Source organism: Aulonocara stuartgranti (assembly GCF_965226115.1).
Source record: "Aulonocara stuartgranti genome assembly, chromosome: 11".
NCBI lineage: Eukaryota > Metazoa > Chordata > Actinopteri > Cichliformes > Cichlidae > Aulonocara > Aulonocara stuartgranti.
In genome coordinates this window covers 10,393,830-10,416,962 of record NC_138947.1, presented here as the reverse complement: position 1 = coordinate 10,416,962, position 23,133 = coordinate 10,393,830, and the positions used below count along the sequence as shown (strand labels likewise).

Sequence of the window (23,133 nt, the reverse complement as noted above, 5' to 3'; positions counted from 1 at the left end):
TTCACCATTAGGAGCGGAGATGTGGTCACTTTTCCATAAGTGACTTTCTAGGTGAGAAAGTTTTAAGCTAAGATACTCAGGGTACCTGAAAAATTTAGGCTGATGTGTTGCATTGTTCTCATCCAGGACTCTCCGTCTGTCTCTCTGCAGCTGTTCAATCCTCTGCTTATGCTCCTCTGCAGCCTCCAACTTCCCCTCCTCCAGCAGTCTGCCGTTGAGACCCAGACGCATTCATTATGCAGATGTTTAAAACATTAATCTTCCACATCCAAGCATAATCTTCACTCGCGCCTTCTCATTTTGAGTGAATTTTAGGGGTTTTCCTGTTTTTGAATGGCCCTGTCACAGGATTATTTCCAACGTGGGCATAAACAGTCTGTATGCGTAAAGGCGGTGAGCTTGTTCCACTTTAATTTATAGAAATCTATACATTTTCCTATTATTTATGACAAAATATTGAACAAAAAAAGTAAATAAGCCTACAGTTAAGAGAACTGGTATAATATAAATATAAATTGGCTGCTGATTTTACTTTACCTCTGGATCGTTGTAAGACGGTGGAGCTTGGGCTAAAAAGGAGAATACATAACCACTTATTTGCAGAGCTGGAAGCAGTGCAGCTTCATACTTTGATGGCAAAGTACTGAGAGCTTCGTTTTTTCTCCAGCACCTCGGGGCAGCAGCATTTAGTTTGCAGACTTAAAAAACTTAAAAGATGAGCTAAAATTAGTTTGATTGTGATAGCCTGAAAGGGCGTGCAGTTGCGTACTATTCTTAACGCGAGTGCCTATTTTTGTACTTTTTTGATCACAAGGTGCATTTTTCAGGACGTGACTGAGATCAATGATGGTGTGGTGCTTAGATACTCACTGGCAATGCTTTGGTTTTTAATTCAGCTATGTCTGACAGTCCTCTGGCAGGAAAATTAGATGTTATATCTAAATTAGTTTTTAACCATTTCCCCCTGTATGTTTCTCACTGACATTTATTAAAATTAAGCTGACGATCACCAGGCTGCGTAAGTGCATGGAAATATACTAATGGGTTTTTAAATGTTTTTCACTTTTTTCCTCTTACCTTTGGTCCACTCGTAGTCTCGTGTCTGTAGGTGGTAGCAGCAGTTTCAGGGATGGGTCCAACTCGTTCAGCTCAATTGCAAACTTCGTGAAGCCATAGTACTGCTCATGGTCTACTGGCATTGCATCTATATTGTACACAAGTGACATCAACAGCATGAGAAGCTATAACAGGGAGACGCATTATTGAAGAGGTTTTTTTTTCTACTTAATTTTGAGAGACTTTCATACTTGCTCTCCAGATGCATGTAGCTGAAGGCGGGTCTCCACAGAAAACCGCTTCGTGCCACTTTCCAAAGAGTCGGTGGATAACCTTTCCTTTATTATTTGTGATAGTCCCCTCTATCTCATTTACACTCGAATTCCAGTATTTGGCCTGTTAGAAAAAAAGCAGCGTGTTATAGTGGGTGAGTATGAAAGAATGCACATAGCCCACGACAGTGTCTCTTGCAGTCAGCAGATGTTGCTCTTGCGTCAACCATTTGATCCCCAGTGTGTTTGTGTTGCTGGGCCGGTGTGTTTAACCCTCTCGAGGCAGGCGTTGCCGATTTGCAACAGTTAAAAACTAACAACCTGATTACCCCACATACATATTTTTTTACTCAGAAGTACCACTGCAGGACTTAGTTGTGCATTAGCAAAAAAAATCTTAATTTGAGCCTGAGAGGGTTAATGAGAGATGAGGATGCATAATGTGTTCTGGCATGTCTTGACTTATACTGCACAGCTTCGCGAGGTCTTTCGAGTGACGCAAACTAAAGCAATGAACCTTCTCCTCTTGGCAAATGACTCCATAGTTAAAGAAAAGAGAAAAAAAGATCATTTGTTTGTTGGGTTTTGTTGGCATGCAGGTGAAAAACACCATCTGTATAGATGCAAGAACAACAGTTTGGATAAACACACTTTGTAGATTCCTCCATCAGGTAACGCAGAGGTTATATAAATGACTGTGGCTATGGTAGATAAGTAATGGATAACCTGGACCCCATCTGCACCACTTACTGGGCAGGCAGTGGACCACTTTCTCTAATATCTGTTTCACCTCTGCTGTCGCGAGGACAAATGCAGAACATTTTGTACACCTCATACCTCATACCTGCATTTATCTAATAGATTTTTATAAATTAAGATCCTTATCTTTTATTATATGTAGATTTTGATTGAGTTCATCAATTTTTTATTAAGCGCCCTCCTTCTTTAGTTACGTTTCTTACCTTTCCATGCTTGTGATATATTTACTCTATTGAGCTTTTCAGTTATTGAGTTATTTTTGCCGTCACATAGTTATTTCTAAACATTTCAGATAAGTAAAGCAAATCTGATCTTATCCATGTCAAGCATTTCCACATTTCCAAGATGTCAGTTTGATCAGTCAAATGTGGGATACATAGAGACCCCAGCTAAAAGCCCCAAAAGCTCTGACAGTTCAACATGGACAGGCAGCTGGTTTTAATGTTGTTGCTGATCAGTCTACAAGCCCCTGAGATTCATAGAGGGACATGTTAATGTGGTAGCCATCATTATGGCTGATTGCTTTTACAGAAAAGCACTCTGGTATGAATATGAAACAAAACTGTCGCCTCACAGTAGTGCACCTTTCACAAACTGATTTGTGACTACAGTATATTCATCCAACATGCTTCCAAAACCAAATTGTTTGGAGAAAAAAAACAAAGAAATCCTATTTTCTATTTCAGAAATAATTTACTTTTCGTGGTCCTGCAAAGTAATCTTCAGTGCAGTTCTCTACTTCACTCTAATTGTTACAGATTACTTTGGGGTTTTCAGAAATGTATGCCATTAATGAATAATGCATCTGGTGATGCGACAATGCAATCACAGCAAATACAATTTAATCTGCCTTTGTGTTTTAGATGTCGTTTATAAATGTAGCTATGTGGTAAGTTTATTCATGTAATCTTTTTTTAGCTGCTCCGTTTAGGGAGCCACAGCGACTCATCTCCCTCCATCTCCCTCGATCCCTAGCCTCCTCGTCTGACAAACCAACCCTTCACTACATCCATAAATCTTCTCTGTGGTCTTCCTCTTTTCCTCCTGCCTGGGAGTTCCATATTTAACATCCTTCGACCAATACATTCACCATCTCTCCTCTGCGCTTGTCCAAACCATCTCACTTATCTCCAATTCATTCAACTTGAGTTGTTCCTCTGATACATTTCTAATCTTGTCCTTTCTGGTCACTCCTAATGAAAATATTAGCATGTTCAGTTTATTCATGTCATATTTATGTAAATGTTACTTAAATATTAATTCATGTGTTCACTGTTTTTCTGTTTAGTACAACAGGCATATTTTATGTTTATTGTGTAACAACCTAAAGATTTCTATGGTGTATGGTACAAGTAGTGCATAAATACAAATGGATGATTTAAATTAAGCATCTTTAAAAAGTTTTTATTTGATTTAAAGTCTGACAGTAGATGAAAGAGGTTTGAAATGAGACTGTGATAAATGACATAATAATAAAAGAGTCACTAAAACTTGCAAATAAGGTCTTGTTCCTGAAGATTTTGCATTATAAATGTTGTCAGAGTTTGTTATAGAGGCCATCAGGCTGGATGATGCCTTGCATATGTTTACCTTACCTTAATAAAAGTGATCTTGCACTGACAAATATCACTGCTGGAGTTTCTGATGGTGATCTCCCCATAGTGCTCGATCCAGCGCTGCCCACTGAGAATGTTGTGGATGCAAGAGGTCACTTTGTTCCACTCGTAATGGTCTCCAAATCTGTCGTTTTCAAGAAGAAAAAAAAAAAAATATGGACACTGTTACATATTAGAGTTATAATATAAATGATTTATCTGTATCTGTATGTGGTTCTGACACAAAAATAAAATATGAAAACATTTTTTCCACCACAGACGAAGAATGGGGAATTGTTATTGATCTGAATGGAAAAAGAACAGGAGAGGAAAAATACTGTGAATCGTGCTACACCCCCGCTGCGTGATTTTCTCTAAACGTCTGCACAATGCCCAGGCAGGGGTCTGTGCAGCGCCAATGTAAATGAGGCAGAAGAGACTCACCCTGGCAGAGTTACATGAGTGGTCCCCACAGGAACAATCTCCATTGACTTTCCCCAAAACTTGTTTTTACACCTCACGTCTGCAAAAACATTGAACAAATGAACATTAATTCCAGACAATAGGTGCTATTCTAGTATTTAAGATCACTGAGAATGGATCAAAATCAATATTCCAGTACCTTGCCAAAACACAAAGTTTTTAGACTCTGCATGGCAAGCTGAGATTGGTGGGTGATGGCTGACCTGATGTAAAGGGGATTAAAATGCTTTGTTAATCACACAAAGAGCTCTGAGTTGACTTTTTTGAACAGTGCTATACAATAAAACATAAAAATGTAAATATTCATATGAATCCAGTCAGATAACAAATCAAGAATCATTCATACCTGCTCTGCAACAAATCGTAAGCCTTTATCTGGTCGGTCACATTCATATGTTTCTCCAAGAACAGGGTTGAAAGGCTTTCCCCCAGTTCTGTAGTAGCTGGATGCATAACCGGACACAACAAATGTAGCGATGTATATCTACAAAAAAGGATAAAAGCATAAACCTGAGCAGCAAGTACCACTTTAATTTTTATTACAGGATGAGTGACTGAGTGAACACTGAACTGAGCTCTATCATCCATTTCATTTAATCTTATATGTGTGTTCTTCTTCTTAGCCTAATGAGCAGAGTAAGTGTCTGAATAGTCCTCCAGTAGTTTCAGTAAACCGACAGAGCACTGATAGCTTCTCTACCTCATAATGAGAGGCCACAGCCTGGAGCTTTCGGCCCGTTTGCAATTTCACTATGTGATCCTCTGTAGGTCTAAACATTGTTTGTCAAGGTCTTATTTGAACTTTTATATTGGTATTTATTGAGCTTGTTTATGGATTTTATTTATGGCCTTTTTTTTAAATTCAGCACAATTTTTTTCATTCATTTAATTGTCTTCATGTGTTGTTTTATAACTCGTTAGTCCAAACAAATTGCCCCTCATAGGATTAATAAACTGTCAGTATTTGTACTGCACCAAGTCTAACATCAGCTGCTTTTCCTTTTTACACTTACATTGGCCAGCCACTTTGTTTGGCACACCCAGTCAACTGCTCGTTAATACAAATATCTAACCAGTCAATCACATGGCAGCAACTCAGTGACTGAATAAGATGACCTAATGAAGTTCAAAGTGATCATCAGAATGAGGAATTAAGGGGATTTAGGTGAGTTTTGAAGGTTGTTGATGACAGATCTGATTACTTTGCAAAGTGCCGATTGAGATTTGCCTACAAACACATTTACTGGGGTTTGCAAAGAACTGATAATGCCAGAGGTCAGAGGAGAATATATATACTGCTTCATGCTGATAGGAAGGCAACAGTAACTGAAATAACCACTTCTTACAACCAAGGTATGCAGACACGCATCTACGAGTGCACAACACATCATTAAACCTTGAAGCAGATGGGCTACAGGAGAAGAAGACCGCACCATGTGTCATACCTGTCAGCTAAGAACAGGAAACGGAGGCTCAGCAAAATCGAACAATAGACGATCGGAAAGATGTTGCCTGGTTCGACGTAAATCACATGGGTCCAGAATGAAATGGTGTACTGGATATTTTCTTAGCGCACTTTGGGTTCCATAAGACTAACTGAGCATTGCTTCAGCCTTCCTGAGTGTTGTTGCTGGCTATATTCATAATTTATAACTACAGTTTACTCATCCTCTCATGGCTCATTCCAGTAGATTAATGTGCCATGTCCCAAAGGTCAGATCATGTCAAACCAGCTTCTTGAACATGAAAGTGAGTTCACTTAACTCAAATGACCTCCCCAGTCATCCGAGCTCAATGCAATAGAACACCTTTGGGATGTGGTGGATAAATCACAAATCTTCAGCATGTGTAATGGCATCATATCAATATTGACCCTCATCTCTGAAGAATGTTTCCAGCATTTTGTCGAGTCAATGCCATGAAGAATTAAGGCAGTTCTAAAGGCAAAAGGGGGTCGAACCTGGTACTAGCAGGGTATACCTAATAAAGTGACTGCTGAACGTATTTACTGTATGTTGTGTATATGTCTTATTTGTCTTATTCCACAGGGTATATCTCAAAAAACAACAAAGTTAGTCAGTGCAAAGCTCATCATGGCGTCTTTCTGCTAAAAATCTTAAAGGTAGATCAGACTCTCTCACGTAAAGGCAGTGCACCGCAGTCCCTGAAAGCCAATCAGCAACAATTGTGCGTTAGCGCTAGTTTACTTGGCTATATACGGCATCTCTTACTTGTCACGCTAGTTTTACCAACAGCGGCTCTTCTTCTCAGAGGAATCATCAAAGCAAACAAGTAAGCTGAACAAAAAAGGCCCAGCCCACACACTCAAAGAGCGAAACTGCATTCTCACCATACGTTCAAAAGGGTCCTGTGTGTTGGCGGCCCTGTCTAGCAGCTCGCTGTACTCCAGCTCCTCACACAGTCTCTGCAGGGTGTTGAGGGGTTCATTAAGTTGCACAGGCATTGCAACCTTGGAAAGGTCTTTGCCTATGTTGTTCCTAAGGATGTTCCACAAGCTGATGGAGGTGTTGCTTGGGCTGGGTGTGGGCAGACAGGATCTACGACGATAAAGAACAGTGCCTTCTTCCACAGAGCCTGAAAAGAGTCGGTATAAGAGCTGAGGTTAGGGACACCTTGATAATACATACCGACAACCCAGTGTACCATAATATCATTTGTATATAAATGCATAAAAGTGTCCCAAGGCTAGTACTGTAATGACTTTACCCGAGTTTGGTCTTTCACTTTCGGTCTCATTACTGAAGTTGTCCATGGAAATGTTGTCACTAATGTCACTGATATACGAGTCATCCTCTGATACCTAAAAAAAACAAAACATTCAAGTTGTTTTAATATCACTGACAAAAAGCGAATGAACGAGTCTCTTTTAACATCTTGTCACATCTGCAGAAGATCTAAAGTGGTGGAGATGAAGGTTCTCTTAGGACATGGTGGCAGAGCTGCACCTCGGCTCGCTGTATTTTTAGATGAAAGTAATTAACTTTCATTTTCATATTGCTTCCGCTCCAGGTGCTACCTCATCAAGCATGCCACATGAGCACTGAAGGAAGAGGAGGCTGAACTAACATAGGGCAGATTTGTTTTATGACACATATCATAAAAAAATGGATTTAAGACAGGACGTTAAGTTAAATGGCATTTCCCCCTCTTTTGTAATAAAATACCATGAATTGTCCAGTGTGCTTACAAAATTTAGGCCAGTTATCAGACACAGAGACAAAAGTGAAGAAATCCTGGGTGACAGGCAATAAATAAAGTAAGAGCCACTGGTGGAGGTTTTGTTCTGGTTGTGCTTGTGTAAACAAGACAAATTACTCCAAACATCAACAGCAATGATAATTCTATTATGTAGCTCTAAACATCAGTTTGCTACAAGCAAAAAGACCCAACATCACAACTACTGACAATGAAGAGTTTAGTCTCCACACTTACCTCATTTTCAGAAGAGCTAGCAGATAACAGAACCTCCTGTGCGTCAAAGAACTCGGACAAAGACTCCGCGATTGAAGCTCTGCTCTCATTGGATACTTGGTGTACGAGGGGATGGGCTTCATCTACTGATTCCTGTTTCTAAGAGAAACAATGTCCACAGCTACAATAAGAACACAGGAAGGGGCCCCGCCATCATTCCCGGGGTGGCAATCACAGTGTCATTGAGAATACAACACAATCACAACATGCAAAGTATGACAATCACAACACCCACAAATTTAATCTGCAATATATTGAAAGACAGTCATTTATAATACATACGTAAATATATTGGCTGACATCACACCCGTCATACACTTTTTTAATTTCTTCACTGATTTAACAAATGTAGGTTTATAAACATTAACAAACAGCTGAGTGACATCATGCAGTCGTGTGCATAGTGTCTCAACATGGGTGTGTCTGCATTCAATCATACTGTTATCAGTCAAATAAGCCAAATGATGAACTGCTGAAAACATGAACTCTTCAGAATCAAAATTTCATAAGACAATTTATTCCTAAATAGAGACTGCCTGACAATATACTACTGTATTAAATAAAGCAAGAATAATTACAGTGAGAAGTGAGGCTGCATGCCTGCCCTGCACACATCTCAGAAAATAACTGACAAGCATGCAGTTGATTGCCAATATGAGATAGCTTTCCACACATGGACTTGAGCGTCCCAATCTACCCTTTGTTATTGGTGAAGCTGATTAATTAACATGGAGATGTTCTCAGAGGAGGCGTATTAGTTTTGCTCTGCGTGTTTCCAGGGACACAATTAAGCAGATCGGCTCGCTTTGTGTGATCAGCAAATCCGATTAAACGAGCAAAGAGTTTCCTTTAGAAGACGATTATATGGAGCTAGAAGCCTTCCTCTGAACCGTGTCATGGTGAGACATTTGGTTACGCAACGACGAGGCTGAGAGGAAGAGGCAGTGTTCCCCAAAAGAAAGTTTTGTTAATTTTTCTCATATTGACTGAGCTGGATGAGGGGGTGAGAGGAGAGTGACATTTGTTGATTCTAGATGAGAGGAAAAGGACAGCTCATTCATTCTGTGGCACATTCAAGCTTGCGGGGGATAAAAATAAAGACAGATATATAAGAATAATCGTCATGAAGGTGGGGGAATCGAGTCACTGCATTCCTGCACCCACCTGCACAGGGGCAGTGAGCGTTATTAGTGTGGGCTCTATGATCTGGGACTCAGCATGAATCTTGCACAGGCGTTCTCTCAGCTCTGAGTTCTGGGCTAAAGCCTGGAAAAAATAACCAGTTTAAACACTGTTTACTGCAAACACCCGAGCCTTGAAATGCTTGAAATCCTCAGCATAAATCAAAACCCGGCTGATTTGGAGTTGTGTAATCTCAAGAAAATCAGTAAACATCACATTTACTCATTTACGTACTGGAGAGGCATGCTTTCACCTGTTATTATCTCAAGTGGAACAGAGTAAGCAAACCAGAGAAACCAATAAGAAAAGCTAAAAGCTAAAATCCAGCAGACTATAGCAGAGACCACACAAATCTGAATGTGTAAAGAAATACTTGTGCCGCATTAGAATTTGCGCGGTCTCGACGCCAACACATTTCTTCGCTGACTACATGACAATGAACATGTACAACCAAAGACAGAAAACAGAAAAACAAGCCTCTGGTGGGAGGCAGCAGCCACAGGAAACATGACTGTTGAATGCGGTCTCATTTAGGGGGGCTGACATCATACCGGCAGCTAGTAATCCCTCTAAAATACTCGTAAATGTGTCATGCTTGACAAATGGTGTGGGAGGACACGACATACGAGAGAAGTGTAAAAGCAAAAAAAAAATTAAAAAAGGAAGAAAAAAGGAGAATAGCTAATACCTATTTCTGTTGAAAACATCCACTTGCAAAAAATGTGCAAGGGGGTGTGTTATTTCACATACCGCAGCCAGCGTGTTCTTCAAATTTACAACTTGTGGAGAGGTGGGGGGGCAGGTTTCGTGATCCAGGCATTGTTTTAATCTCTCTCTCTCTGATGTCAGTGTGCTCAGGGCCGCCTTCATGGTTGTATGCACTGGCAGCAACAAGAGACACAAAAAGAGGGAATCAAAAAGATCATTATTTGGAAAACCCTGCCATTATAAATGATTAAGCCCATCACACATCTTTAGCTCCATAATTTTAAATGTGTGCATAAATTCGTTAGTTTAAATAGCAGCAGAACTGACAGCAGTTCTCCGGAGTAAGTTTGAAACTGTAAAGCCATTATGTAAAAAACAAATGAATCTCATTACTCCATGTCAAGCACCAAGAATCTGCATAGAAAATTCCAAAGAGGACAGAAGTAAAATTATATTCATCCTCTATGCGTCAACCACTTCCTTACAAAGAGATTTAACAGGTTTTGTGGCACAAAAAACAAACTTCTGACCTAATATCAGCTAGAAGACATCCACATAACTAACAGCAACTAACACTTCAACTTGTTAGAAGTAGCAGCACCACACCAGTCTTAGCTTTCGTGCAGATTTATCGGAAGCAGATTGAGGAATTTTAAAAATGTGTGCTTTACAGAGTTTTATCTGAAACTAGAGTTTTTCACTCACAGTTGGTGGCAACACGACAGAAGTCTTCTTGCAGCTTGGCCACATCAAAAGGGGAGTCCAGGGATTCAGGATCGGCTTTATCATTGCTCAGTGCAGCAGTGGATAGGTTGGGGTTTGAGGCATGGAGGCGGATAGAGCCAGAGGAGATGCAGCTCGGTACCTAGAGCAGAGCAGGAAGAAAAACTGGAGATACTCACAATGAAATATAAAAACAAATTAAGCATGATCACACTTCTCTGTCATGTTGTCTACCTGCAGAGTTGTTTTGACATCTTTGTTGTAGTTTTTAGTGCGCCACTTCTTTGGAAGTCTCTTTTCTTTTTTGGGGCTGTCAAAAGTAGACGCCTAAGAAAGCAGATGTGAAATTATTGACAGTCAGGCCAGTGAGGATTTTTTGTCTTTAAAGGAAGGCTTTTTATGGAAAGTGGTTTCACAACTACCAGAGCAAGATGCAAGATGAAATATCTTCTATATTTAATAAGAGGTGAGTTAAGGTCAACAGAAAATAACTTAATAATGTTTTGTATCATCAGAAAAGTTACCCTGCATGTAAAGTAACCAGAAATACTGCAGTGCTGACCTGCAGTGCTTGGATGGATGGAGCAGAATAAGTCCGGTGAATTACTTCCATACTCTGAAGCAGGTGGTTAAGCTCTAGGAGATAGGCCTCACATACTGATAAGTCTGTCCGGATGAGAACAAACACTAATAGTTATAAAAGGAGGTATGAAGTGAAAAAGAAAAGACAGTTAAAAGGCTAAAGTGAGAAAAAGGGCAGTGCCTGCAAATGGGCACGTGTTAGTTGGGCCTATTGAGTGAACTCAAAAACCAGTCTCTGTAGAAACAGCAGAGAGGGCTGACATATCCTAATCTGTCATCAACAAGTTTGGTGATTTCAGTTTGACAAAGTTAGAGGGTGCCACATGTGCTTACTGAACCATATGCACTATGTTATATATGCTTTATTCAAATAGACTCCTCAGTTTGGCGATTCACCTCCCAAGATATCTATTTCTGCTTTTTGCATCTTTTTCAAGCATGAACAGCAGCCTGTAGAGCGAGCCTAAAAGCTTCTCATATTACCAGAATCAGAAAAACACCTTCAAACTGCATCTGCCTCAGAAAGAGAAGGTTAGTCAAAGGCAAGAGATAATCAATCTGGACTGTCCATGACCTGACAAATGTCCAAGACATTTAACAACTGACAGACAGTTTCAGGGGTGAGGTGAGGCTGAGCTCAGTGAGGCTTTTTCCTAATTTAGTCTATGACAAATTAAAGATCTCGAGTCGATTTTAAGTACTAAAATTGCGTTCAGTACCTTTGAACTTTAAATATGGGCTCCAAAGAAATGCTGATGCAAGTGAATGACGGGGTTTAGGCTGATAAGCCCAGATAAACCTATAAGAGACATAGCAAAAACTTTATGAGGGGCCAAATCTACTATCTGGTATATTCCTAACAATGTTCTGGCCAGCTCAGCAACACCCAAATCCCTGAAAGACTAAAGTAGATTATGATTATATTATCATTGGAGATAGTTGAATCATTGTCAAAGTCAAGTGACACTTTCATGAATGAAAATACAGACAGTTTACAACAAAGTGCAAACCAAGTCAGTCACCTGATCTCAGCCCAACACGGTTCATAAACACAGAGAGACTTACAAACAAGCACCAGCTGGAGGTGGCTGAGGTAAAGGCCTGGCAGAGCATCTCAAGGGAGGAAACTGCTTGCATGCTTTGCAGTCAAGTATTAAAAATAAATATTGCATTTAAAATTATGTTAACGTGTCCTATTATTTTATGGGATTATGTTTAATCTCATATCTGTTAATAAAATGCTTTTGTCAGACCCTTTGAATTAAAGCTGAAAGTCGACCCTTCAATCATCATCAATCATTGCTGCCATCCATTAAAAACAATGCCACGTGGATTTCTTTCTCTCCAAAGGACTGGCTTTGCCATGGTTTCATATAGAGAGGTCTCATAAACAGATGTTTAAATTGTGACAGTATTTGAACATACACATTATGAAATGACAGACAACTAAATAAGCACCAGTCCAACTGAAACCATGCTGTGTTAGTAAATGTGCGCGTGAGTTGTTGTGTCCATTTTCCAAAGTTTCTTGATTACAAAGTGCTGACAGCACATCGTCAGAATCTTAATGAATGAAAACTGAGACAAACAGTGCATTAGTAATCACCAGCTTGTTTCTTTATGATCACCACTCTGCCAGCCTCATCTAACTTGCAAATGAGACAGCAGGCGTACACAATTATAGAAGCATTTCCCAAATAACATAAATATATTAGAACTGGTTAGATCGCTTCCTCCATGACCGGGACCCTGACAAGAAGTAGAAAATGGGTATAAATGAAAAAGCTGGGCCCTCTAACAATCTAATGTCTTTGACTGGTATCGGTAGCATCGTTGTAAGCAGGAAACTTTGCATGAACTCTCTTACTTATCTGCATCATATTCACGGATCAGCCACAACAATAAAACCAAGTGAAGTGAATAACATCGATCATTGTAGCACAATATAGCGCTCTGCTGGGAAACCTTGGGTTGTGGCGTTTGTGCAGATATTAGTTTAACATGTACCACCCACATAAAATTTGATGCACACCAAACACACCGACCACGGCAGCAGCAGCAGCAGCAGCATGATACACTCTACCACAAGGAAGAGTGCATTTCCACAGATTAAGGACTGCAAAAAAGAGCCAAAGGCACAATACGAGGAAGGTATGATTACATTTTAAATGGCTTTATCTGAGTTGATTATTTTCCTCAGCAAAACCGTAATCACATTGGAGATCATCATCCAGGTGGAAAATTGAAGATTTTTAAACAACTAGTACAAGAATGCATCTTATGACTTTAATAACAGTGCAAATGATCCCACACAGAGATAAAAACCCCACATTAAAGAATGTGTCTTAGCGCTACGAGCTCTCCCCATTTTAGCCAGGCAAGTTCTTTATTGTGGAAATTTTGCTCAGAAATTCAGAAAGTGTAAAAAAATCAAATCGTGAGAGGCTGCTCTTGTCTCTCACCTTTGAAGCATTTGTCCATTTCGTCAGATGACTGGAGCCAGGCAGCCACCTTTGCTTGGCTGTTGGAGTTTAAAGGGAAAGCTGCGGCATGATGCACTGTGGACTGCCTTCGTATGGACAGGCACTGCAGTAACAAAGAGACCCAAAGGTCAGTTCAAAAACACTTTGGCTGTGTCATTAATTTTTTTCAGCAAAGGGAATTCACTTCATTAAATACAGCACATGGAATAATGATGCTCGTGATGAAAAACACACGAGAATCATCTTTGTTTTTCATTTTCATTTTAAACAGAGCCGACCATTTTCAGCAACAGCATGCTGTGTGGCGCAGTTATACCTTTCTAATAGGGGGTCCCTCGGCGATGCCAGGAGAGTTCGGGGAGGCATAATGGGGATAGAACAAGGACTTCTCGTTAGGGTACATGGCAATCTCATTTTGCCGATAAAGACGATGGTGACGCAGCTTGGATACCCATTCATCAAACAGCTCCTGAGACTTAATCTGTAGAGCAGATACCGCAATCAGAAAATCAGCACAAGGGCAAGTAAGATGGAAGAGGTGTGTCAGTGGAAAAACACACACACAGGTATGGAGTGAGCAGTTATTCCCTCTGGCACACATATATATCACATGAGGTAATTCTGAAGTCATTTTAATGATGGCATCTGTACCAGGAATTAAAAAGCAAAAACTCGGGAAAAAATGTTTAACCCCTTTAAGCCTTAAGCCTATTTAAGGATTCCCTTGTCTTTATTAGTCTTGTGGTTTACCTTCAGGTGATAGATGTTTTCCTCGGCATCAAGATCGATGCACTTGGCCTTCTTCTTAATGGCCATGACAGAGAGACCCACATCAATGCAACCATGCAGCTTCCCTTTCTCAATCTGTTGGATGAGACAGCTCTCACTGTTATGAATGCAACAGATGAAACTCAGTGCAAACAATGCATAAAATAATAATCCCTTTTTAGGCTGTGACGCGGCCCATGCGTAATTATGTGTGATCTGTAAAATACACAGTCTGATTGCTATCAACAATGAGGAGATTGAGAGAGAATTAGGGCCTATTGTATCTCTGGGCGCAGGCGGTCAGGAGCCTGACAAGAACATTGAAAAAGACATCAAGTGTCCTTTTTAATCTTCTGTAAATGATGAGCTCACACAGCATTCAGCCAGCAGCCTTTTGTACTCACATCAGCACTGCACTTGCCATACTTAAGGATACCGTTGTCCAGGAAAAAGTATCTCTGGAGGGAGAGAGAAGGACAATCAGCCAATGAGATACAACTGGACATGATATGCAACATCCCTGACAGCAAATCTAAAGTCAGTGTTATGAGGCTGAGGTCATGGTAGTCAGTCTCCTAAAATGTATGTTGCTGCAGTGGGATGTATGCAATTCCAGGCTATTGTCTTACATCTGTCTTCCTTTATTACACTTCCTCTCACTCACTTGCAATATGTCTCATCCACTCAATTTGTAAATGCAATTCTTGGTGCTTTTACTGTACATCAACAGAATCAGACTGTTGAAAGCACAGAGACCTAAAAAGCTCCGACTGCAAGTCAATACTAAATGTATACAACCCTAGTAACCAACAGGCCATCAGCTAATGCATCTGAGAGGACCACCAAGATATCTAGGCATTATCCCAGGAAAAGCTTTCAGACAGAGTGTAAACAGGCACTGACCCTGGTCACATGTGACTCCTCTGTGAGTCAAATTATCTACTACATAAGCTCATTCAATTAGTTTAAAACACAAATGACTCGTGTCAGCAGATTTGCAGAGGCAAGTGCCTAAAAAGTGCCGTGTGAAACGAGGACAATGAAATGACGTTAAGCTGTCACTACTCTGAAAGATGAGTCACATGGGTCACACGAAGACCACACAGGTGCTCCATGCTACCTTGTGCCAGCCCTTCATTGGCCACTTTCTTCTTTTCATCATGTAGCCCTCCTGTTTCTGAGGCTCCTGGACACTGCTGAAGCTTCCTCGCAGGCCTTCCACGATTTCCCAGCTGTCCTGTTGGAATACAATGGTTTATGAGAACTCTGAGACGACAGACATCTGCACGCCATGCAAATGAAAGTTTCAGAGGAGGATTTATAAATGGAACTGAGCGAATCAACCACTCAGCAAGTGCCATAATCACACTCAAAACATATTATAATCTGTGGCTGCTGGGGTGATTTAAATTTGATGCCTCACTTTCATCAGTGTCAGTCAATCGGCAGGAGGCTCTATAAGTGGAAGATTAGCATTTTTATTTTATTTTTTATAGATGTAGCCCTATGTAATAAGGTGTTCAGGGTGAAGTTATACAGACTTCTTTCCCCTCATGGGCGGGCATAGCAGATGGTTGCCCCTCCCTTAGCCTCGTTCTGCTAGAGGTTTCTACCTGTTAAAAGGGAGTTTTTCATTCCTACTGTCAACAAAGTGCTTACTCATAGGGAGTCATGTGATTGCTGGGGTTTTTCTCAGTTTTCTTTGTATTATCAAAAATAAAAAGCTTGTTATATAAAGCTTGTTGAGGCAACTGTTGCTGTGATTTGGCGCTGTATAAATAAAAGTGAATTGAATTGAATTTACAAAATTAGCTTACCTGTTTAATCTCACTCTTCACTATAATAATAATTTCCTGAATGAGATTAGAACGGTCAAGCCCAAATCCCCTGCAATACAGAGATTAAGATGATATTTCATCACGGACTAATCCAGATAGCTTTGTTATGTGTTTCAGGAGTGAGAGTTCCAGGAACGCAGGATGAATAGTATAACAGAGGCTTCTGTAATACCGTTGTGGGCACAGAATAATTCATCATTTGTGAACTATTTCGCTTTTAGTTTCTATTAGTGCTGAAACAATAAGATGATTAATCAACAGAAAGGGGTCTATCATTCAAATGAGCCAATGTTATAGATTATTCTCATATGACTACTTAGCAGTAAGCCTATAAATAATAGTGGAATGGGCATGTAGCCAGCAAAAATAACCCCGAGGAACAGTAGTGGGCTGTGAAGTAGTTATGACGCAGTGACCTCAGTTGGTAATGAGACCCAAAAACAGTTTTCAACATATAGTCATTAGAAAATGATGCAGGTGTAAAAGAATAACTACATTTCATTAATTTTGTGCTGCTAAATTGACATAATAAGAAAAGCTGAAAACATTATGACGGGCAGTTTACACATCTACTGTCAATGTGCAACAAATTATTAGAAATAATTAACAAATTAACTCATAATATATGAACTCATAATGCTAATGATGGCATATTACACCTCAGGCTTATCTTTAAATTATCCTACTTAAGTATAAATCATGTCTGTGTTACACCGTGTGAGGGACTTTGGGCACTTGGGAGAGGTTAATCCTTGCTTCTTGTGTCAGTGTGTCCCTGACTGTATAAAAACACACTGTATCAGTCAGAGAGGCTGAATGCTGGTGGGTGAGGCAATCTAAAATAAACCCTCATATCTGAAGGGGATTGACCAAGGGCGTGGCCAGAGGGCTAACAGTTCGACTCTCCCTCAGTGTTCGTCACGGCTCCAGGGCAGCACAGTCACACAGTGCGTCATTGTCACACACTGCCTGGACACTGTTCCTCAAGGTCAAGAGGCACTTTGAGTAACAAGGCTCTGATAGGAGCGCCGAGAAGACAGCGTCGTTTTAGCGTCACACAATTATAAAGTGTGAATGTGTTCAGACTGCTGCATTTAGACATCCTGTCCATTCTACCACATTTTGATCTGTGTTATCATTTACAAAAACACTTTACAAATTAAATATTGATGGTTTGGTTTGGAACAAATGGGAAAAAATGGTTACCAAGCTCTCTCTGAATGTAACTGAACCCACATAGCAGTGTCACGACAGTCAGAATATTTCCTTATTCAAAGTTTTTCTTGCTAACGAGAATGGGTTTTTTTTTTTGCCACTTTTTGCTTCCCCAGAGTGGTGAGCCTTAAGTGTCTGCTTGTCCTGTGGACAGTACTAGAGTAAGACTTTATTACTTTCATTTCCAAAAGGAAAAGGCTGTTTCTGGTAATGAAAAATTAATGAGTCGGCAGCCTGCAGATAAACGCTTGAGGCAAATGCAAAACAGTTTGTTCATGGTGCCAACATCTTCTTTATGTGGTGTGTCTGAGAATTACTTTGGAGGATATAGTTGCAGTTTAGTAATTTAGAGCACTCCAATATCTTCCACATTTGTAGAAATACCCTGGTTTTATAGTGAGAAAGGGGTAGGTAAATCCTAATAAAAAAACGCCTCCTTTTAGGCAGCTTTTAGTTTTTGCTTCATGACATCTATAATGCAAAACGTGGCTAGATGTTATACTAGTATTATAATTTCTAGGAGGCAGAGAAAAATATCTGAGGACTGGCAGTTACAACTTTTTCAATTAAATCTTCATTATGGGAAAAGAAAATCCAGCCTTCCTCCCTTCCACATACATGACACCAGTGAAAACGTCTGTAAGTATAACGCGAGTGTTACCTGTCGGCTGTCATGTTTGGATGAAGAGCTGCTGTTGCTGCGCGACAGGGAGGAGATCTTCTGTGACATGGCTGAGCCGCGCTCCTCCGAGCTCATCTTGCTGCAGGTTTGCCGGGTCCAGGCTACAGCTGGTGTACAAAGAACATTACTCTAAGAGAAGAAGGAGTGGAGAAGAGGCCGGGGAGAGGGGGTGGAGATGGTTTGAATACTTTACGAGCCTTTTAGATCCCACTGAAAAATACATTAGGCTATTTAGAGTGATCAGTTTTTCCATCTTCAAAAGCTACTCAAAGTTTCGCAGCATCAGCAAACAAAGATGACTGACAGGACTGGAGGATCTAACTTGGACTGCAGATGAAGAGACCACAGATTGAAATTATTCATATCGCACTATTTCAGCATTTAACAGCCACACAAATCCAAATCCTCTGCTTGAAGAACACTTACAGTGTAGAGCAACGTATTAAGATTTACTTATCGAAAGCATGGGCTACTGTCTAACCATGATACTGGCAAATCTCATGTTGTATATGTTGTTTTAGCTGTTTTAGCATCTCTATCCCCGCTCTGCATCTACAAGCTGATTTGCAACCCACCTCCACCCAGCTCCTCTGACTCATCCTGTGTCTGAATTGATCAGTACTCTGTGGTATATGGTGGGTGGGAGGGGGGTGTGGAGTGTATTGGTGGTAGAATGACAAGGAGGTCCCAGAACAGAGCACTACCACCAAGTATATAGACTCACCAACCACTTTATTAGGTATCTGTTAACGTGTTCATCACATTAGACCAACTCGGTGCATTTAGGCATGTAGATTGTTTAAACTGAGATTAAGAATGAGGAAGAAAAGTGATTTAAGTGACTTTGAGCATGACATGGTTGTCAACACTGGGATTTTACTCCAAAACCATCTCTAGGATTTACAGAGAATAGAGTAAAAAAGAAAAAATATCCAGTGAGCAGCAGTTCTTTGGGTGAAAATACCTTGATGATGCCAGAGAATAGATAGATTGCTTCATGCAGCAACTCAAATAACCGCTTGTTACAACCAAGATATGCAGACGAGCATCTCTGAGTGCACAACACATCGAACCAAGCAGATGTGCTACAGCAGCAGAAGACCACACGAGGTGCCACTCCTGTCAGCTTAGGACAGGGAACTGAGACTAGATCTTGAATGGGCTCACCAAAATTAGACAGTGGATGATTAGACAAATGTTACCTGGTCTTTTGAGTATGATGTGACATTTGGACGGTATAGGATTAGAATTTGTCATAAACAACACAAATGAGACACAAATCCATCCTACCTTGTATCAGTTCAGGTTGATGTTATAGTGGCTATTTTATCAACACACTTTGGGCCCCTTTGTATCACTGTGTATTTTTACTGCATTTTATTACCACAGACCACATCTTTTGATGCCTACTTCCAGAAATCTTACAAAAATCAAATGATCTCAAACTGATTTCTTGAACAAGACAATGAGTTCACTGTACTCAAATAGCCTCCACAGTCACCAAATGTCAGTCCAATAGAGAACCTTTTTATATGCGACAACCTGGATTTGCGGTTGACAAATCTGGAGCAAAAACAATATGCTAACATGTCATTGCCTTGTTGAATCTTTTACTAGACCTTGTATTAGCAAAGTGGACCTAATAAAGTGTCCAGTGAGTGTATTAATCTCCTTTTCAATAGTGCTCCTGATTGAAATGACAATTAAAGTTACTATTGTAATTGAAGTTAAGCTCAAATTCAAATCAAGCTGAATTTATACCTGCATTTACCTGTTGATACTCAGTATCATGTCTTTTTAAGGTGGGATTTCAACCTGTGCTTCATTATCTGACTAAATGACACTGAATGGGGATGATATAACCTCACGCTGATGGGGAAATGAAAAGACAAGAGTCACATGTGAAGACGCAGTCAGATGTGAGAACATCAGCGAAATTTAATACCATCACTTCAACTGAGTGTAAAAATTGTCGGGGCTTTTTAGGAAATAGCAACCTTCAGTCAACTGCCACACACAACACGCAGTCTAATTAACATTATGTGCCTGGTGTACCACATCAACACATAAAGCCACATTTTCCTAATGCAATGTGAGTGGCACTTTGTCATAGTATGGAAGGCTGATTAACAACCCATGCACACTGAGTGTTTGTGCAAACTCCACATAAAGCAGCAGGTCATTAGCTTCTCTGAAGATGCACAGCAGTACTGATTTTTAGGACCATTTGGCTTGAGTTCATTTCTGTATTAAGTGATCATCTGAGAGATTCCGTCTGAAATGCAGGACGTTTTAGTGTTACAGCTGATTATGTCTTACACAGTACTTTTTCCAGTAAGTGGCATCTGCATGTTTTCCCCAAACATCCTAAAATCCCACAGTATTTGGGATTAGGATATTATAAAACCAAATCCTGACATCGTCTTAAATGCCGTGTTGTTGATTTGTTTACTGTAAATTTAACCACACATTAATTATGGAACTGCTTTAGCTCCAAACTATATGTAATGCAAAATAAACATGTTTCAAAAATATAAAAAGCACACTGATTGGTTCCTCATGCAGTTGTAGTTAGACTGCAAGAGAAAAAACATCTATAAATAATTACAAATTTCAGTTGTGGCCTCTTGGATTTAATAAGACATCCCACATCTCCGTGCTAAGTATGAGGCAGCAACAAGGTTAATTGCATTACCTTCTCTGCATTTGCAAGCTTTGTGCAGCGTGATGGCTACAGCCGTGTGTGTTGGACAGACAAAGGAGTGGTCATCTGAAACCTGCAGGCCTGCACCATCCCTCTGTCTCCAGACCACAGGCTGTGGTTTACACTGACAAAGCAAGGTGTCCAAAATGCAGCCACAACAATGGATCAAAGTGGCTAGACAGACAAATACATGTATCCAACAGCAGGACAGTATGTAGCTTGTGAAATTTTGTATCTAAATTATTGCTGTATGGTGTTACTGAAACCTCCACAGAAAGAAATGAATCTATAGACAGACGTCATTTATAACAAATTAAATGTTATCTTTTTATCTGTGTGTTTATCTAGCCAGTTTATCCTTATCTTCACTGATTATTCATCCACTTTCCACAGATCACAGCAGCTATGCACAGGTCTGTAACACTGTCTGCCTTCATGGAAGCCTTTCATCTTATACAAAACCACTTCTCAGCCTTTCATCTGCATGACAGCAGTGTTAGATACTAGAGCTCCAATAGTTACCCTTTTTCAGTGAAGGACACTTGCTAAATTATAACATTAGGACATACACTACACTGTGACTGTGGTAAAAATGTATTAGCTTGGAAGAAAACAGTGTTAGAGTAAGGCCAAAATTGAAGAACAATCAGAAACAGTATCAATTTTAAGGCAGATTGGAAACCAATTAAAAAAAAGAAAGGGCTGTGGGTTACTGTGATTTTGTGCTCAGTGCAAGTTAGACTCAGCTGGCTTTTTGTCAGCTGTTTACATCAGTTTGCTTCTCCTTTACTCTCCATGCTCACATATGCTGTTTTTTAACAGCCAAGTTCACAGTAAAGTTGTTCTCATTTCCATATTTTTCAGTCAGCTTCTCTTGCCAGAGCAGCTGACCGTCACTGAGACAGTCACACTAAGGAGGCCCAAGATGCTGGTCTGCGCTGTCAGAGTCGTAATCCTGTTCACTGTGTGAGAAAATCACAGCACACAGACCTTTGAGACAATGGCTGTGCTGTCATTTTAGCTTTACTTACATGTAAAATTACCCCTCAGAGAGAAAGTTGCTTTCTGCTCCTCAAAGCCCTCATACTGTGAGGAGTGTGGGTAGCAACCGCTTAACTGAATTTAAGCTGCTAGCAGTGAAGTTGCGACATATACAGAGCTCTGAGGTAGTTTGAGCTAAAACTTAAAATATAGCTTCTGGGGATGTGTGACGCTTCCATTAATTCAAAAATATAACTGTTAAAATATGCCTTCTTTAATTAAAACTCATAATTGTTCTCTAGTAGACACTTGATTAATAAAAAAAACGGAAATCACTAAAAAAACAAAAGAACCAGGACCTGGCTACCGGGAGGATGGCAGAGCGTGGTGGCCACTCCAAAGCATATTCCAGCTGTCATGTGATAGGTCATCCATCTGCTGCAGGGCTTATTCTCACATTCACACCTACAGCTAATTTAGAATCGCCAATTAAACTCACCCTATTTATGTTTTAGGACTGTGGGAGGACACCAGAGTTCCCAGAGAGAACCCTAGCTGACACAGGGAGAAGATACAAACTGCACACAGGAAGCACCCAGATTGGATCTGAACCTGGGACCTTTGTGGAAGCCAACTGTGCTAACTACTGCACCACCATGCCATCCTAATATGGAGAAGAATATGGCTGTTAAGTTATAAACTTGGATGCTCAGCCTGATTGCGCAGAAAGATTGAATTATTTATGATCTTTTAGGTACACATCAAAATCATTGAGGCCCAACAATAAACCTGGTACAGAGCAAAGACTCTGGTAGCACAAAAGTACTGTGATTCTACTATGTGCTGATATAGCACTGGAGCCCCCCAGGGGTGTGTTCTGAGCCCCCTGCTGTACTCTTTGTACACATATGACTGTGTGGCCACTACCAGCTCCACCACCATCATCAAGTTTGCTGACGACACCGTCGTGGTGGGCCTGATCTCTGATAACAACGAGACGGCCTACCTGAAGGAGATTAGGAATCTGGAGAACTGGTGCCAGAGGAACAACCTCCTTCTAAACGTCAGTAAGACAAAGGAGCTGATAGTGGACTTCAGCACTAAGCAGGAGAGGAACTACCAGACCCCTGTCATCAACGAGTGCCCAGTGGAGAGAGTGGACAGCTTCAAATACCTCGGAGTTCACATCACGCAGGACCTGTCATGGTCCTGTCACATCAACACCGTGGTGAAAAAGGCCCGACAGCGTCTCTACCACCTCAGACGCTTGAGAGACTTCCAACTGCCCTCCAAGGTGCTCAGGAACTTTTACTCCTGCACCATAGAGAGCATCCTGACGGGAAACATCTTAACCTGGTTCGGGAACAGCACCATGCAGGACAGACGAGCTCTACAGAGGGTTGTGCGGTCAGCTGAGCGCACCATCCGCTCCGAGCTCCCTGACCTGCACTCAATCTACAGCAGGCGGTGCTGGACCAAGGCCAGGAAGATCGTGAAGGACCTCAGCCATCCCAACAACAGACTGTTCTCTCTGTTGAGGTCAGGAAAGCGATTCCGCTCCCTGAAGACCAACACAGAGAGACTGAGGAGGAGCTTCTTCCCGCAGGCGA

General features: G+C 40.7%; 1 protein-coding gene across 3 annotated transcripts in view; it reads right to left on the bottom strand.

Moving 5' to 3' along the window:
- Nucleotides 1–23,133, bottom strand: part of osbpl3b (oxysterol binding protein-like 3b) — a 37,864-nt gene that overhangs the window by 1,001 nt on the left and 13,730 nt on the right. Inside the window, exons 2-22 of one of the 3 annotated variants that reach the window (XM_082550625.1) lie at nt 17,818–17,945; nt 15,224–15,340; nt 14,508–14,561; nt 14,086–14,199; nt 13,652–13,816; nt 13,315–13,438; nt 10,833–10,936; nt 10,505–10,597; nt 10,253–10,412; nt 9,590–9,720; nt 8,822–8,923; nt 7,619–7,756; nt 6,893–6,986; nt 6,516–6,760; nt 4,512–4,649; nt 4,305–4,368; nt 4,127–4,205; nt 3,683–3,827; nt 1,308–1,452; nt 1,078–1,204; nt 86–208 (exon numbers count right to left, since the gene is read on the bottom strand). In XM_082550625.1, the coding sequence (XP_082406751.1) occupies nt 86–208; nt 1,078–1,204; nt 1,308–1,452; nt 3,683–3,827; nt 4,127–4,205; nt 4,305–4,368; nt 4,512–4,649; nt 6,516–6,760; nt 6,893–6,986; nt 7,619–7,756; nt 8,822–8,923; nt 9,590–9,720; nt 10,253–10,412; nt 10,505–10,597; nt 10,833–10,936; nt 13,315–13,438; nt 13,652–13,816; nt 14,086–14,199; nt 14,508–14,561; nt 15,224–15,340; nt 17,818–17,913 (2,558 nt within the window). In that variant the 5' untranslated portion in view covers nt 17,914–17,945. Of the gene's footprint in view, nt 1–85; nt 209–1,077; nt 1,205–1,307; nt 1,453–3,682; nt 3,828–4,126; nt 4,206–4,304; nt 4,369–4,511; nt 4,650–6,515; nt 6,761–6,892; nt 6,987–7,618; nt 7,757–8,821; nt 8,924–9,589; nt 9,721–10,252; nt 10,413–10,504; nt 10,598–10,832; nt 10,937–13,314; nt 13,439–13,651; nt 13,817–14,085; nt 14,200–14,507; nt 14,562–15,223; nt 15,341–17,817; nt 17,968–23,133 lie in introns of all 3 variants that reach the window. The other 2 variants (XM_082550624.1, XM_082550626.1) reach the window with 2 other exon arrangements.